The sequence below is a fragment of the Lepus europaeus genome, chromosome 1 (assembly GCF_033115175.1).
Source record: "Lepus europaeus isolate LE1 chromosome 1, mLepTim1.pri, whole genome shotgun sequence".
Lineage (NCBI taxonomy): Eukaryota > Metazoa > Chordata > Mammalia > Lagomorpha > Leporidae > Lepus > Lepus europaeus.
In genome coordinates this window covers 100178580-100196200 of record NC_084827.1, presented here as the reverse complement: position 1 = coordinate 100196200, position 17621 = coordinate 100178580, and the positions used below count along the sequence as shown (strand labels likewise).

Genomic DNA, 17621 nt, shown 5'->3' with positions numbered 1-17621 from the left:
CACAAGACTTGATGAGATAATGTATTATAGGCAATAGTAAGACATGCAATGTAGCAAAAGCAATAAGTGTCTGAACCCCTTTTCCTTCTCCTAAAGAATGAAAATAGCTGCATGAAAGAGGAGATTGTGATGCTAGGCATTCATGAAAAGCTTACCCTTCAGCCCACAGAGGCCACACATGGCTGCAAACACTGTAGATTCCATTTCAATGTTCCTGACTCCAGCTTTATATGCTCTCTTCAAGTAGTCTAACTTTTTTTCTCTGGAAAAAGAGCACAGTGCTCCATCTAGTCGACCTTGACCTGAAAGAGAGAACATGTAGTGACTTGCTGCTCACTGCAATTGCAGGGGAACCAGCTGTAGGCTTGCTGTGGGCCACCAGGCTCTCTGCTCTGTCTAGCCCTTGAGCCTGCTCCTCAGGTAAGATGAACCTATCACTTCCTATGAGAGGACTGTGGAACAAGTCTGTGCATAGCTCAAGAAATGCACACGTATGGTGACGTGTGCGTGACTGAGAGACCTACTCCTGGGGCCAGTAGCCACCAAGTTGCTGTAGCAGCCAATGCTGTGCCCAGGGACATCATGAATTGGGCAGGAAGGCATTGAGAGAGCTGCCTTGGGGTCTGCTCCAGCACCTGGGGGTTGGCCCAGAGTTAAGTGCTCGGTTCTCTGTGACCATACACTTCTTTCCAGGTTGCTCCCAGTGCCTGTCATTACTTAACTTCCCCTGCATCACTAGTGGGAAGAGAGGAGGTGGAGGAAAGTCCAGTGCTGTTAGTTCTTTTGCACTTTGCATGCACTTGGAGATGACCTTTTCTCCTGCCCCCATGCCAGGGAGGGCCCAGACTGAGGCAGGTGGGAGTGCGGGGGGAAGAACACTGTGCTCATCTTCTATTGACACAGTCCTCTTCTGGGCTCCCTTTCCTCTGTTCCCTCCCACTTCCTCCATCTTTCACGTCACCAACACTCTGGTGCTGCCTGACAAGCGTTCTCTATGCTGATTCAGGGCCAACCACCCCAGAGAGAAGCAGATTAAATCAGAGAGAAGGGGGCTGCTGGGTCTGAGGGGAGCAGCTCATCTCACCTCCAGTGAATGTAGCTCACATGTGGACCATGGCTTGCTAGGGCTGCCATGCATACAATAATTTTATTTTTTATTTTTATTTTCTTTTTTATTTTTTGACAGGCAGAGTGGGCAGTGAGAGAGAGAGAGAGACAGAGAGAAAGGTCTTCCTTTTGCCATTGGTTCACCCTCCAATGGCCGCCGCGGCTGGCGCACTGCAGCTGGCGTACCGCGCTGATCCAATGGCAGGAGCCAGGTGCTTCTCCTGGTCTCCCATGGGGTGCAGGGCCCAAGCACTTGGGCCATCCTCCACTGCACTCCCTGGCCACAGCAGAGAGCTGGCCTGGAAGAAGGGCAACCGGGACAGAATCCGGCGCCCCGACCAGGACTAGAACTCGGTGTGCTGGCGCCGCAAGGTGGAGGATTAGCCTAGTGAGCCGCGGCGCCAGCCAATAATTAAATTTTTTAGGTGACATTATTCCTAAAGCCAAATAATGTGAATTTCCATATGAAAGTTCCAGAAATTATAAATAATGGCAAAATTATTCACATTTTGGATAATACTATGCAGGCCAGAGGAAACACCAACTGTATCAGGCTGCCCTTTGCAAGCTCTGGCGTAAATACCTGGATGGGGCCGGCGCCGTGGCTCAACAGGCTAATCCTCCGCCTTGCGGCGCCGGCACACCGGGTTCTAGTCCCGGTCGGGGCACCGATCCTGTCCCGGTTGCCCCTCTTCCAGGCCAGCTCTCTGCTGTGGCTAGGGAGTGCAGTGGAGGATGGCCCAAGTCCTTGGGTCCTGCACCCCATGGGAGACCAGGATAAGCACCTGGCTCCTGCCATCAGAACAGCGCGGTGCGCCGGCCGCAGCGCGCTACCGCGGCGGCCATTGGAGGGTGAACCAACGGCAAAGGAAGACCTTTCTCTCTGTCTCTCTCTCTCACTGTCCACTCTGCCTGTCAAAAAAAAAAAAAAAAAAAAAAAAAAAAAAAAATACCTGGATGGGTGATCTTCCAGAAGAAATTGTGAGTCAGTGACCTAGATAGGGGATCTCAATTCTCTCAGACCCAATCTTTTTTTTTTTTTTTTTGGACAGGCAGAGTTAGACAGTGAGAGAGAGAGACAGAGAGAAAGGTCTTCCTTCTGTTGGTTCACCCCCCAAATGGCCACTACGACCAGTGCGCTGCAGCCGGTGCCCTGCACCGATCTGAAGCCAGGAACCAGGTGCTTCTCCTGGTCTCTCACGTGGGTGCAGGGGCCCAATAACTTGGGCCATCCTCCACTGCCTTCCCGGGCCACAGCAGAGAGTTGGACTGGAAGAGGAGCAACCGGGACAGAATCCGGCGCCCCAACCGGGACTAGAACCCAGGGTGTGGGCGCCGCAGGCAGAGGATTAGTCTAGTGAGCCGCCGCACCAGCCAGCCTTCCTATCTTATAATGAATATGTAGTAAAAACCATCTTCACTAACCTGAAGTGAAATATATACATGATAAAATCTATCTCTGTATGTAATTTTTGAAGAGCCAATATAATACTTTAGGTTTGGTCAAAGGAGAAATGAGATGAACTTACAATAAAATAATATGGTATTTGGTATGAAGACAGCTGCACAGCAAGACCTCCAGAATGCCTCCCAAGGCATGGTGCCATCCCTGGGTAGAGACCAAGGCCCATCCTTGAACATTTGTTTTTCTTGGCCCTTTACCCCTGGATAGCAAGAGCTGCTGCTGGGAAGTCACCTTCAGCATGTCTCTCAGGGACCTTTTACTCATGCCTCCGATTAAAAGCATTACTTGGGGATAACCTTGAACCTGTGGGACAATGTTCCTCCAAACATTTCTTCCAGTTTCCTAATTCCCACTCTTTCCTGGGTGCCAGATCCTCTTTGAGATAAATGTGAATGACAGAAACATAGCATCATCACCAATTTAAGCTAAAGGCATAAAAAGAGATATGATTTTGAACATCACTCATTGCATTTTTAGTATTCCATTTGTTCTTAAAGAATTAAGGCTGCTCTTAAGATACATTCTTTCTGTGAGTGTTTCTCTGCTGCCTATTAGCTCCTTATGTTCCTACACTTTAGAGAAATAAAAAGGCTGTTTCAGTTCCTTCTTTGATTCACAACTATTCATCTTCTAAAGTGGGGATTTTAATATAAATTATGGGTTGGAATAATAAAGAGTTGCTAGCATTTTTCTCTAGAGTTTATAAATTATTCTCACCTTCATAAAAGTCATAGGTACACATTGTGTGTCCAATGAGGGTTGGGAAGTCGGGAATTTCTTTGCTACAGTTGAATAGCTCTTCAGCCAGTTCCTTGTCGAGTTCAGTACTTCGGGTAACAATCTTGTCCAAGATTACCTGCTCAAACCGGGGCTTGAAAAAAGAGTCCACAGCTGTGTCTGTTATTACAACAGAGCCGGGCATGATCCCTGCAACGTGGAAATAAACAGATGATGATGGCGAGTATCATTTAGAATTTACTTTGACGTGCTATGGAACACATTCTGCCAACGTTAATTAATACAAGTTGTTAATGATTTTCACTATTTTCATCTTGAAAAGTCTTTCCTTTCCCAAATACAATTAACTAACATTCAGAACAGGCATTTATATTTACTGTCTTTCCAGATTCAAATTTACAATGTGATGGGGTTTAGATTTCAAGACAAACATGACTCTTGGACATGCAAATTAGTACCAGCCTTCTGGGGCTCGAATTTGAATAAATTAGGTCAGGAATAAACTAAATGAGTCTGCCAGCAAGTAGCTTTCACAAAATGATGTGACTACTTGATATTTAATCGTCTCTGCAACTCCTTGATTACTATAATTTCTTTGCATCTATCTCTATCCTCTCTTCCTTCAGATTCTCATCACATTCACTCCCTCTCCCCCTGACTGACTCCATGTAAATTAAGCCTCTTGGCTGACCTTCCATTGCTACAAAGTCTGGCTTCCTTGGAGACCTCAGGCTCACTGGAAAAACCATTTTCTGCCAACTGTTTTCCTCTCTGGAATGCTCTCTCATCCTCCCTAACACCTTTTCATGAGACTAACAGCAACTCATTCTTCAGGTATCAGTGCAAGTAACTAAATTTTTTTAAGATTTACTTATTTATGTAAAAGGCAGGGTTACAGAAAGAGAGATTTTCATCAGATGGTTCACTCCCCAAATGGCCACAACGGCCAGGGCTGGGCCAGGCTGAAGCCAGGAATCTGGAATTCCATCTGTGTCTTCCACATGGATAGTAGAGGCCTAAGTACTTAGAATAGCTTTCTCTGTTCTCCTAGGCAATTTGGCAAGAAGCTGTATTGAAAGTGAAGCATCTGGGACTTGAACCCATGCTCACGTGGGATGTCAGCATCACAGGCAGTGTATTAACCCACTGTATCACAGTGCCAGCCACAAGCCACTTCCTTTAAAAGGTATGAATTTATAGCAGAAGATCAAAAAAAGTGACACAGTTTGCATTAAACTTCCCCAGGTCCAGGGTTGACCCAAATTTTGATCCATTTTGATTTCTATTTAGAGCCTGAATAAGATGTATCCTAATAGTGCCTTAGACTGTCTCCATCTTGGTACTCACCATGAGTTTTACAGCTATCTACCTATTTATCAGCTATAAATTCTAAGGCAAGAACACTGGCGACTCACTGCTGTCTGCCAGGGCTAGCACTGTGCCTGTCATAATTATAAGTGCTCAATGATAAAATTACTGAATGAGTGAATGATTCCATAGAGATGCCAGAGAGGACAAGACTACCAACCATATTCTGTGAGCCAAACCCCACTGGCCTTTGTAAATAAAGTTTTATTGGAACACAGCCTCACATTCATTTACACACTGTGTGGCTGTTTTTGAGCTACAGTAGCAGAGACGAGAAGTTGCAGCAGAAATGGCATGTTCTGCAAAGCCTAAAATATTTACTGTCTAAATTTTCACAAGAAATGTTTGCCAGCCCCTGTTATACAGCCTAGCCTTGTACTTTCTGGGTGCTATAAATTTTGATATTCATCAAAGTAGAGCTAATTACAGACTACTCTAGAAGATCTAGCTAGAGACCAACAGTGGCCTCTGAGGATATAGCTTTAATGGGTCAGGTACTTTTAAAATAAGCTAAATAAATGAATTGTTCACAGTGTCCTAAGGAATAGGAAAGTGATTGAAAAGGAAGCTGAAAATGTGTGAGTCAAAAGTAATGTTATTCTGCGTGGGTACAAACTGATGAGATCTTTACTAATTACATACTGAATCGATCTTCTGTATATAAAGATAATTGGAAAAGAAAAAAAAAACCTGGTGTTAAATTGGAAATGGCATAGAAAATTAATTAATTAAAAAATATATATTATGTAGGATCTCTGTCTTTAATGTGCTGTACACCCTTATTTAATGCTATAACTAGTACTCCAACAGTATTTTTTTTTCTTTTCTTTTCACTTTGTGTTGCTATATGGGGGCAAACTGTTGAAATCGTTACCTAATATATACTAAACTGATCTTTTGTATACAAAGAGAATTGAAAATGAATCATGATGTGATAGGAAGGGGAGAGGGAGCGGGAGGGGGGAGGGTTGTGGGTGGGAGGAAAGTTTTGGGAGGGGGAAGCCATTGTAACCCATAAGCTGTACTTTGGAAATTTATATTCATTAAATAAAAGTTTAATAAAAAAAAAAAAGTAATGTTATTCTGGGGCCGGGGCTATGTCGAAGCAGGTTAAAGCCCTGGCCTGAAGTGCTGGCATCCCATATGGGCGCCGGTTCTAGTCCCGGGTTCTCCACTTCCAATCCAGCTTTCTGCTATGGCCTGGGATAGCAGTGGAAGATGGCCCAAGTCCTTGGGCCCCTGCTCCTGTGTGGGAGAACTGGAAGAAGCTCCTGGCTTCAGATCAGCACAGTTCCAGCCGTTGTGGCCATCTGGGGAGTGAACCATTGGATGGAAGACCTCTCTCTCTCTCTCTCTCTCTCTCTCTCTGCCTCTCCTCTCTCTGTGTAACTCTGACTCTCAAGTAAAAAAATAAATAAATCTTTTTTAAAAAAAGTAATGTTATTCACATGCTATCCCAATATTTGGATGTAATAGAGAAATTTATGTCACAAAGTCCCTCAAAGACCAAAATACTACTTAATAAAGTATTTTGTCTTTATCAAAATGTGTTGGTCCACTTAAAGAGTAATCATGTTAGCAAAGAAATAAACTGTACTGCTTTCCTCTCTGCAACTTAAAACAAAACAAAGCAAATATAGTTTATTGATAATATTTGACTTATTAATGAAAACAAAAACTTCAAAATGAAAGTGTCCACACCAGCCACCATTAATCAGCCACCATTCATAGACCCTCCATTGTAATCCTGGTTCTATTTATGTGCTATGTGTGTCAGGTTGCCATGAAATAAAAAACCTGGACCAGGAGCTGTGTGGTCCACAAAAGGCATTGTCTATGCTGGGCATGCATTAATATCAAGTGGCAAACACAAAAGACAGTGTGGTTCAATGCATAGGTGTAGGTCCAATGATTATAGACAGATCCTTGTGTGTCTCACTGATTAAGAATTATTAGCAACCTTAATAATGTTTTCTATTCATCCTCAAATGTATTGAGGGGATACTCTGATTATTTAGAGATATTGTTGAGTATCAAGATACCAGGTCTAACTCTGATTGCCAATATACTCCTTTCTCCTTGGCTGAACATCCATAAATATTTTTCTTTCTCCCATGTATGAGGGCCTTGCCTAGATTTTATTCCCAGACACAGCTGTGGAGAGGTCATAATCTTTTCAAATATGTCTGGTTCTTGTGACATGTGTCTTAGCTGTCTGTGGCTCTGTGTTGTCGGACACATCACTTCTCTCATCCTTGTTCTTTGTTTTAGGATTTCTAATGTTCTTTGTTGCTCCAAAACTGTGTAATTCTAAGACCACTTCTTTTCCAAAATGTCAGCCCTTTTTATCATGCCCATTCAGTCCTGTCACTCTATCAAGCAAACCTTCCAGTTACAATGCCCTGTCTGTATTTGCGTTTAATGACATGGTCAAATTACCTCCTGACAAGATCTTCTCTTTAAGAAAAGACTGCAGAAGGAGCTTTGCTCAAAACCTTATCTCAGCACAGTCTGGAAGCATAAACAAAGCCCCTCTAAAGCTGATTGACCAGTCAAGGAATGAAGAGAAGTGGGGAGGCTGGGGGAAAACCCTAGGAAGCATCACTGGGCTTTCTCCAGAAGCCTAGACTGATTTCTTTCTGGTGCATTGAGGAGGAAAAGATACAACCAAGAACATGGATGCAGTCACAGGGAGGAACTAAGAACAATGTTTTCCTAAGAGCAATGAGATCTGCTTGCTTAGCAGATAAAATGGGAAGATCTGTGTTTCTTTTTTCACTTGAACACACTTGTTTCTGTCACTATAAAATTCTTAAGCCTTAAAGCTAACTCTGACCCTCAAGACATTTTTTTTTTCAATTCTAGTCTTCTCCTAATGAACACCTAAGATCATCTGAGCAAGAGGCAGTTGAGTCTCTCTGCCCAGACTTCCATGAAAATAAATAAAAAAGAAAATGGGGAAAAATCAATATGAGTAGATTTCCTTAAATTTTTGAGTCCAGCTCCTGACACTTTTCAGCCCATCTGGCTTCTTCTGAGTATGATGGTGTATTTTGAAGAACATAAAAATGTGCATAAGAATCACTCTGTTTTAATAATAGAAATTAACATGCCTCACCTATTCCCCCCGAGGTCCCAATTCTGATGATGGTAACATCACAGCACCGTGCATGGTGTAGTAGTTTGATGAGTTCATGAAGCATAATAGAAATAGAGGGGATGCCCATACCGTGCTAAAGAGAAAAGAAAAAGTCATTATACATCTCACAAGCTGATGCATAGAAAGGACATATTTTCTTCCTTCATTACAAGTTAACAGCCCTTGGATAAATTTGCATAATCATTATGACTTTGCCAATGCTGAGGAAAATGTAAGTCATCTCTAAGTGACGCCGACACAACACACTGATGGATGTGTCCATCTGTGAGGATCAGAGAGTGGCATCCTGCTGCTAGCTAGACTGGGTCCAGCCCTCATCATCAAGAGCAGAAGGTGAGGATGGCACCATTCACAGGTGTGCCAGGGCAGTGCTGTTTCTCATCTCCCCACTGGGCTTCTGACAATTAGCTTTTGAAAAAATTGCTTTTTGCAAGATTGACTATTCAAGGAAATATATAATTTTGTTTGTCATCTCACCACCATGCTAAATTGAATAGTAAATTCAATCCCTTGCTCTCATGTGACCTTGTCATTTGCCACTAATTCTGTGTGCATTCTGAAAGGCACTAGGGTAGAATGTGGATTACATCCCCACCTAACAACTGGAAGCTTATACTGAATGTGAAGATGAGGTTAGGTTGCTGCAAATTGTGACTGTAGCCTTGGTTTTCTTCAGCATTTAAAACAGAGGAATCAACATCACCAGAATAGGAATCAACACAGGCTATAGGATCTGGAAAGACCTGGTGGTTACACACAAGTATTCTCTAATAATTCTCCAGAAAGATCTTCCATACTGTAGTCTGTAGAAACTGGAACTGAGCTTAAATTGGTGGCTCTGCCATCCCTAGCATTACAGGCAAGTCAAATGTATTTCTCAGTGTATTTCATTTTGGGGCACAAAGATTTTGGAACACCACTGAGCCATGTCCATGACATTTTCACCTGGGTTCCTTCCATCTCACCACTATCAATGCTAAACTATGGAAACTTTGAATCTCTGAGTTCCTGTTGCCTATGCCCTGACTTCAGAACGCATTGTAAGCCTCTTGGAATCAGGGCTCAAAGTTGTATTGATTTGCATGTTCAGGATGAATAAGTCTGACTCTGCAACTAGTGAATAAATTCTCTAAGCATTATTTTCCTCAACTGCAAATTAAGAGGATGAGTTTATTTAATTTACTAAATTCCTTCTAAATCACTTGATAAGCTTATGATTATCACTTTTGCAATGTAGTAAAATGAAAAATGGACCTTGTGTACTTCTGCTAAAGTCATGCAGCCTCTCTTTTGTGTACACACACACACACACACCTATAGTAACTGAAGAGGAAGAACTTCAAAGAGATCTGCTTTAGGAGCTTGCCTTATAAGGCTCCCTTGTAAATGGCTAACCGTGGCATGATACATATTTCAGATCTTTTTTCCTGGTAGGACAGCAGAATCTGTCTGCTGCTGCTTTTATATCTTACTCTGGAGTTTTACTGCATATTTATGGTAGTTTCACATTTTTATAAATCTTACATTTTTGTCTGCTCCCATTTCCTGTGCAAAAGCAGACCAACAATCTTTAAAGTCCAGCAAAAGTTAGTAAGTCAAGAATTGCCAACCTCAAAAGATATTCACCTTTCTAAGGTAGAGGCTCTGTAAATGTTTGTTGATGAGCAAATGAATGGATTCTCCTTTGTGAGTTCAAAGTAGGTTTTAGGTACTCTTTGCCAACAGGAGAGATCAATGTAGCTGCCCATTGGCATTGCATGATTTTCCCTTCTTTATCCTAGGCTTCCCGCCAAGATCACCCACAAACCATCATTGGGTACTACAGGCTGATCATGGCTGGTGGCTGTTCTGTGCTGTAGGAGTTGCCTACAAATCAGTTCCTTAGAATTGTTTCACCTTTGCAGGAAGCTCCCCACCTGTCCCCTGCCATGCCTGCTGTGCCCTTCAGGTGAGTTGCAGTGTCCACATGTGTGATGGACTCAGAGCTACTGCTTCAGGATAGAGCTCCATGCAGACAAACTAAGAACATCGTATAACTGTGTATGCACCCTTGAAGTGCATGCCACTCAAAGTCCAAGGAAGAAATAATCTGTATGTGCCCTAAACTTGCGAATCACTCTGGACACTCTGCTGGTCTGGTGACATATTCTAAGGGCCAGAGAGCCATTCACAAAAAACTCAATGGAAATGCATAACCTGTTTTCTATTGTGTTAAACAGCACTCACTGCTCTATAATATGGAGAAGGGAAGGTGTGAGCATGGGCAGGAGGGAGGGTAGGGCGGTAAGTATCATTATGCTCTTAAACCTGTTTATCTGAAATACATGAAATTTGTTCACCTTATATAAATGAAAAAAATTTTTAAATAAAAAAAAATTAAAAATTGGCCCCCATGTACTAAAACTCAACATTTCCAAAGCTGGATAAAAAGTGCCAGGAGTGGAAATAGTGGAAGTTGGGTGACACTGGGGGACAAAGGGAAGTGGAAGAGTTAATCAATTATAAACTAGAGAGGGGGAAGACTTCGAGGGTTCCCCTAAACTATATGATGACTAATTAAGAAAAGAGGGCATTGCCGACTTGTGTTCTGCCCTGGGGACTTTTTCCAATAGCGAATGGCCTACTCGCACACTTCATTAAATTGTATAAAAAAGCACAGCACAACAGAGAAGTCAAGAACCCCTATGTCCAACAGTCCCCACTATGTTCCATAGCTGAGATGCACCCATGGCTACTTACACTGATGGAGAGCACAGGACCAGCTTTGTACATGCAGTATCTGTCTGTCCCAGCACAGATGTCTTTCATGTCTTCTCCATTGTCCTCCAACCCAAGCTCCTTGTGCATGAACAGTGCAAATGCCTTCATTCTGTTGGGGCTTCCACCGACACAGACAAACTGTTAATAAAAATGAATACCTGCCGTCAGAGCAGTTGGGATAAAAACCAAGGTTTAGCTTTAAACTCTGATGTTTTTATTGCATTTCTAGTGAAGTTACTTAAATTATGTGTAGATGTTATGTGTTATGTTAACGAATTAGCTAATTTGCATCATTAACCTATAAGTAAGGCAATCAAATGCAGAATTAGTAATGACAATCACAAAATCTAAGTGTTAATATTATTCAGGGGGGGTATTTAATGGTGTTTTTGTTTATAGCAAACACCAGTTGCCATCTTACATAGATAGCAGCAGCCCAATGTTGGATGTGAGCACAGTGTATACAGAATGTATAAACACTGAGAACGTGGTAAGTAATGTGAAAAGAAAGGGAGAACCACTAGTCTCAGATGTTTTCTAATTCAATGCCCTCAATCATAAGTTTTCTTTGTAAAATATACTATATAACTGAAAGCTTTGGAGGAATCACATTAAGATTTCCAGAGTCTCATTCAAAAGAAATTCTCATGGAACAAGCCTTATTATAAATTTGGGATCTCACTGCGGTACTACATCAAGTCCAGTGATTTGATTTTGTTTTTCTTTCATTAACATTTTCATATCTCTGAAATCAGGATAGGTGTTGCTGTAAATGGTGTGAAATCTAAATATAGTGATAAAATTATCTGGTAGTTGCTTGTGCAAGAGGTGGATGAGAGAGAGAGGAGAGGGTGGCCTATTGGAGACAAGAATCCTTGGCTAGGCATGTGCTGGGGGTCAGCCACAGAGAGGATGAGCAGCCACAGAGGGCCAGAGACCCAGGAGGAAGCAGAGCCCACGGAAGGGCATCAGGTGCATAGGTGTCTGAGAATCTACACAGTTAGGTGTACAGAGTGTGAAGAAACTCCAAGAGAGAAAATATAATGTAGTGATTTGCAGCCTGCCCTTTGAGATTGGATAAACCTGGCTTTGAACCCTAACTCTGTGGCTGATTAAGTAACTTGCTCAGTGTCATATATGTAATTTCTGTGTGCCTCAGACCATCAGCTCCAAAACAGGAAAACACAGTGCCCTTCAGAGGATTTTGTCCAGATTGAAATAGGATTGCCTATGGCAACGGCCATTGCACAAAGCAGATATCTTTCTAGTGTTCCACAGTCACTTCTCCTATCATATGTAGCAATTTCCTGGTCCTGTTCGTGAGCATGCATATTGCTTCTGTATTGCTGAATTTAGTACAAACAATGCTGGTTTAGGTTTTCTAGTAAAGAAAGGCTGTGGATGGGTGGTGACTGAATGGTGTGGGCAGCACTGGGCAGAGGATCAGAGGCCTGCAAGCGAGGACCCTCATGAGGATAAAGAAGACCTATTCATGTGTCAGGATGGCCGAGCAGTCTAAGGCGCCAGACTCAAGAAGACCTACCTAAAGGAGTACCTGAGGTGGTAGTGTAGGTGCTCCCATTCACACATGATTTTCTCTAACTATTAGGTGGTCTGAGTCAACAATACATTTCTGTTTCAATCTAGCATTAATCCCTAAGCTGCACTTATTCTCAATTATGGGATGTGATTATCCTTTTATCTAAGCTCTGTGCCTTTCTTCTCCCTCATTATTGTCTTTTCCATGGCTTGCTATTCATTTCTCTGATGCACCTTAGGTTAGCAAAGAACTGCACTAGAAGTCAGCCATAAAGGATAAGACAGTGGTTAAGGTGAGTTCTTAAATTATCATTAATTATTCATGGAATTTTCTCCTCTGTTGGTTCAGACAGTAAAGATTTGACTTAAGATCTAAGTACAAGAAAACCTTTTTTTTTTCCTTTGAAAAGAAAATACAGTAGTTTGAAAATAACCTCATTGTGTAGTACAAGCGAATGTAAGTTATAACTACTATTCAGACTGACCATAAAAGTGAAACAGATGTGGTTTTGAGTTCTTGTTTTAACAGTAGATGTTGCTGTAATCAGCAAGAACTTCTGAATATTTCTGGAGACATGAAAATGACATGTATAGACAGAAGGAGCTTAGTTCTTGACGCTTACTCCTCAATCAGACTTACTAAACATCACCCCTAGACACAATTTTGTCTGACTGCTTTAATGAGAAGAACAATGCAGCTGGAGACCACCAACTAACATTGAACTTAAGTGACACAGTGATTTAACAGAATGATTATTTGTCTTGTTTCCTTCAAAGCAAAAATGCATTGGGAGGTAGTCAATGGCATTACAAAAATATGTTAAGGACTTTGCCTAATGAGTACCAGAACAAATTCACTTTCAAATATCCCTAAGTAGCTTAAGAGATACAACTTTGCCATGTTGTATTAATCTGTACCTATTACAGTTTATGTATCTGGAACTTTAACAAAAGAGTATAAACATCTTGAAGTGAATATTACAGAGTCTTTAAAGCAATGCTTTTCTAAGTTTACTTGAAATTTCTAGGGAGAAATTGGAAGGATCCGTTGGTGATTTTGTTAAGGATCTTTCTAAAGGACACTGTTGGATGGTCTTCCAAGGAGGCTCCATCATGTTTTCCAACTTTTGGATCCTTCCGAGTAAGAATGGCAGGAGGCTTAGCTGTTCATTGCAATGATTTCCCTTGTTTCTGGGCACGCAGCTACATTTGACTTCCCAGCCTCTTCCCCGTGACAGGAGGCCACATGTCTGAGATCCAGATACTGGAATATGAGCAGAACTGATTGGTACCTCTTCCAGTCCTGGCCCATAGAAATGATCCATCCTGAAGGGGTATGGGGGGATCTTACATATATCTTTGTCACATCTGCTGGATGGGTTTGATACCCAGGGGACAAGGTATCCCAGGGAACAAGGTTTCCCTGGGTATCAACACCCTTGAAGTTGACAAGGGTGTACCTTGAGAATCACCACTCCTTGAAGGTGACAGAGCAACAAAGATCAGTTGCAGGAAAGCCATCTGCCAACCAAGAACACCCCCTGTATACCTAATGTGACTTACACCGTTTTAAGCAATTAACATTTTGCAATATCAGCTAGAAAACCCTTTTAAACTATAATAAGCATAGATGTGAAGGGACTCAAAGCCATTTGAAGAGTCTTTGAGGTTTAAGGTTTACACACCCCTTCCCATGAAGACAATATTATTAATAACGGTGATCATTTCTGTGAAGACACAACTCAGTTTTCAGGTACCGAATATGTTCTTTCTTCCTAACCAGGATTGCTGCCCTGGGATTTAATGGAGTCAAGAAATTGAACCTAGAATGTTTTCATTCAAAGATAAGAATGTGGCTGGAGGGCAAGTTCCTGAGAAAAACATCTGTGAAAATAAATCAGATTTTACCTGCTGCCTCTAAAAAAATCCTGAGTTAGGTTAGATGCCAATTCTGATCATTTGGAACTACTTTGGTGTGCTTTGATCTTCACACACACAGACTTTTACTTCCTATCTGTCAAAATAGGCCAAGGGACTGGTGTAGCAGGTATAGCTGCCACCTGCAGTGTCAGCATCCCATAGAGGCTCTGGTTCCAGTGCCAGCTGCTCCATGTCCAATCCAGCTCTCTGCTACGCCCTGGGAAAGCAGTAGAAGATGACCCAAGCACTTGGGCCCTGCACCCATGTGGGAGACTTGGAAGAAGCTCCTCTCCTGGCTCCTGGTTTTGGATCAGCCCAGCTTTGGCTGTTGTGTCCATTTGGGGAGTGAATCAGTGGATGGAAGACCTCTCTCTCTCTCTCTGCTTCTGCATCTCTGTAACTCTGCCTTTCAAATAAATAAATAGATAAATAAATCTTTTTTTAAAAAATAGGCCAATCAATGGAGTTGTTCTCTGTCCTTTTATCCAAAAGAGAATCTACTGAAGGTTCCACAGACAGATGGGTGGTCAGTTTATAAGGTGGATGATGTTTTATGACAGAGTGTGAGAATAAGAGTTCATGAAAATCTAGTCAGATAGAGAGGTGAAGGCCTGGTTTCTAGAGTTGTAACAAGGATGACACAACACTGTTTGAGTGTGTGTGGCAGAGGTGGGGGGGGGGAGTACCATTCTTTTCATCTCCAAAACAAGGTCATTTATCCCAATGATTTTCCTGAAACAAATATTTGGAGTACCAAAATGTGGAACTTTTTCTAGAAAATGCAAGAAGAATCACTTTTTTCATCAGAGAAACCTAACATTTTCCATCAGCTCTTTCACTACCCAGCCTTGTTGTGCCTATTACAGACAGATAAATCTGTATTATACCACTACATATAAGTTGGAGTCTGGGTTTCCTCATCTATATAATGAAGACAATTACTAACTCCTCTAGGTGCTGTTGGGATTGAATAATACACCATTTACAGATGCACCATTTTCAGTTTGATCACAGCAAATTCTCCATAAATGGTAGAGATAGATACCTAGGTATGTATATAATAGATCTCTTTCTGTGTCAAAACGTATCCTAAGTCATTTTAATTTATTAATGAGATGTGTACCATAATTTATTAATTGTGTTGGGCCTTCTATTAATTACAATCATCCCTAGATGAGAATCCTGGGAGAATTACTCTGAGACATTTTGAACTCAGATGAAGCCTACATAATGAAGATCAAAGGTAGCCTTCATCAATGACCCTTGGAGCATAAATATCAGAAACAGCAATAGGGAAGGCGATCACATTGAGAAGATGATGCAAAGGATGGAAGGGATCCACACAAAGGCAAAAGGCAGAAGTCTGGAGGAGAGTGGGGAAGGGGGGTGTCAGTTCTCTGCCCGGGAATCTACCCACTCCTTCAACCTTGCTCCCTGTGAGACAAGGAAGAAGTAACCTAGAACCTACTGCTATGAACATGATAGGTCTATTTCCTCCCTACCCTCTTCCTTGTTTACTTCCTTCCTTCATTCTTTTCTTCCTTCCTTCTCTTGCCACTTCTTGTTTTCTTCCTTTATCTCCTCTTCTTCTATGTATCTTCCTCATCTTCTTCCTCACGTTTTTTTACCTGCCACCCCCTCCCAATTTATGGACTGTTTTGAGTTAGTGTGAAGCAAAATTGTCCACCTGGTGCAATAGATGGGAGCCCTGGAAATTAAACCGGGAAGAACTTGATCCAAATCCCAGCTCTGACACTCTATGTTATAACTTCAGCCTCCTTGGAGTTCTCTGAACTCAATTTTCTTGTTATACGAATGAAGTAACTGTCTGCTAAACTTCCTTAAAAGATATAATGTGAAGATTTAGTGAAATTGCCAATAGGAAACCTTTTATTTTTGCTCTTCTAATTGCTAAAGAATTGAAAAGTGTCAGGTGAAAACTATACAATTCTCCAATGGAGGGATGTAACTAAGTGTTTTGGAAGACACAGGTTTTAAAAGGCCTATACCCTTTGACCATTTCTGTGAATAATTCTAAACAAATAGACCTAAATGTGAAAAATCCTGAGGTTTAAAAAATCTGAGTGCTGCATATAATGAAAAACTCTTTAACATACAAGTCAATCATAGTTTATGTAACATATGGCACAGCTAACTTGACATTCATGAACAATGAGTTTCAAAGAAAACATAATATGGAGAAACATTAATGACATAAAATTAAGTAAAATGCAAGATGCAAACTTATGTAATTACAACTATTTTTAAATCTATTCATTAAAAAGGATCAGAAGAAAGGAGATGGATGGATGGTGTCTATGTTTAGGCAGTAGGACTATGGTGTGTATTGTAAATGATAAAGAGATACAACTTTCCTGGAGAATTTAATAAACAATTTTCTTATGAAATAAGAATCTTAATGGTATGACATATTAGATAATGTTTCTTTTTAGACATGGGATAATATATAGCATTGTTGCTTTCATTGATTTTTTACGACTTAATAAAATGAGAATTAATAAGATTCAACTATAAATGTAGATGTTAAGTAGTGAACTGAAGCTATTAAAACATAATGAATTCTTAACACTCAGCAATATTGTCAATAAAAATATTTATCTCCAAGAACCAGAGAATTCAAATAATCATGTTTTATTAGATTGAGTTGGGAAACTTTATGTCTTGTTGGGGTGAGTATGGTTATTCATGATGTACACATTCTAAATTGTTTCAGAGAATGGATCTGACTTTTGTTCATATTGAGACACCTGAAATTTCAGCCAGAAGTATGTAGTTCATTTTGGGAAAGAAAGAAGAAAAATTAGCACGGGAAACTCAATATTTTTTCCTAAAGTTAAAAATATTTTTACCTTTACATCTCCAAACATTGCTGGTAAGTCGTGTGTTTTTGTTCCTAAATCCAAGTGATAAAGAATATCTTCATCCATAGAGTCTAGGTAAGGATTTTTAATACGAACGAACCTTTTTCTGGAAAATAGCACACAAACAGGATATAAAGTGATATGGAGAAAAAGCACTTTAAAAAAAAAAAAGGCTGTCACTCTTATACCTATGATTAACGCTAGCCCAAATACCACAAACAAACCTTTCTTTAGGACTAAGTGATTTGTTGAAAAGTCATGTGGTATAATAAGGACAATAAGGTTAATATTTACTGTACATGTACTATGTGAGAAGCACAGAACTAAGAATGAATGCAACAAAAACTTCATATAGTAAATATATTCATTCATTTAATTCCATATCCACCCAACCAGGTCAGTTTGGCAATATATATTAAACCCAGTTTATAAATGAAGAAACCACAGTTACAGAAGGTGAAAAATTTGTACAAAATTATAAAACTAGTAGATTACAGGGCAGTCAGTTCTATTTAATTCTATTTGGCCCTTGTGGTTTTCAATCTTTGCAAAGGAAGCCATGCAATATAATCTACTAAGATCTAGAATCAGATTTCCTGGGTTCTAGTACCAGTTCAGTGATAAATGAGGGTAATTCAAAAAGCTCATAGGAAAATGGAATTAAAAGATGTTTACTTTGGGG

The 17621-nt window shown here is 40.8% G+C and overlaps 1 protein-coding gene across 2 annotated transcripts in view; it reads right to left on the bottom strand.

The window, feature by feature from the left end:
* UPP2 (uridine phosphorylase 2) overlaps positions 1 to 17621 on the bottom strand; it is a 56403-nt gene that overhangs the window by 27027 nt on the left and 11755 nt on the right. For both annotated transcript variants that reach the window (XM_062199902.1, XM_062199903.1), the window contains exons 2-6: positions 16928 to 17045; positions 10578 to 10736; positions 7797 to 7911; positions 3290 to 3499; positions 156 to 302 (exon numbers count right to left, since the gene is read on the bottom strand). In XM_062199902.1, coding sequence (XP_062055886.1) covers positions 156 to 302; positions 3290 to 3499; positions 7797 to 7911; positions 10578 to 10736; positions 16928 to 17045 — 749 coding nt within the window. The remainder of the gene's footprint in view (positions 1 to 155; positions 303 to 3289; positions 3500 to 7796; positions 7912 to 10577; positions 10737 to 16927; positions 17046 to 17621) is intronic.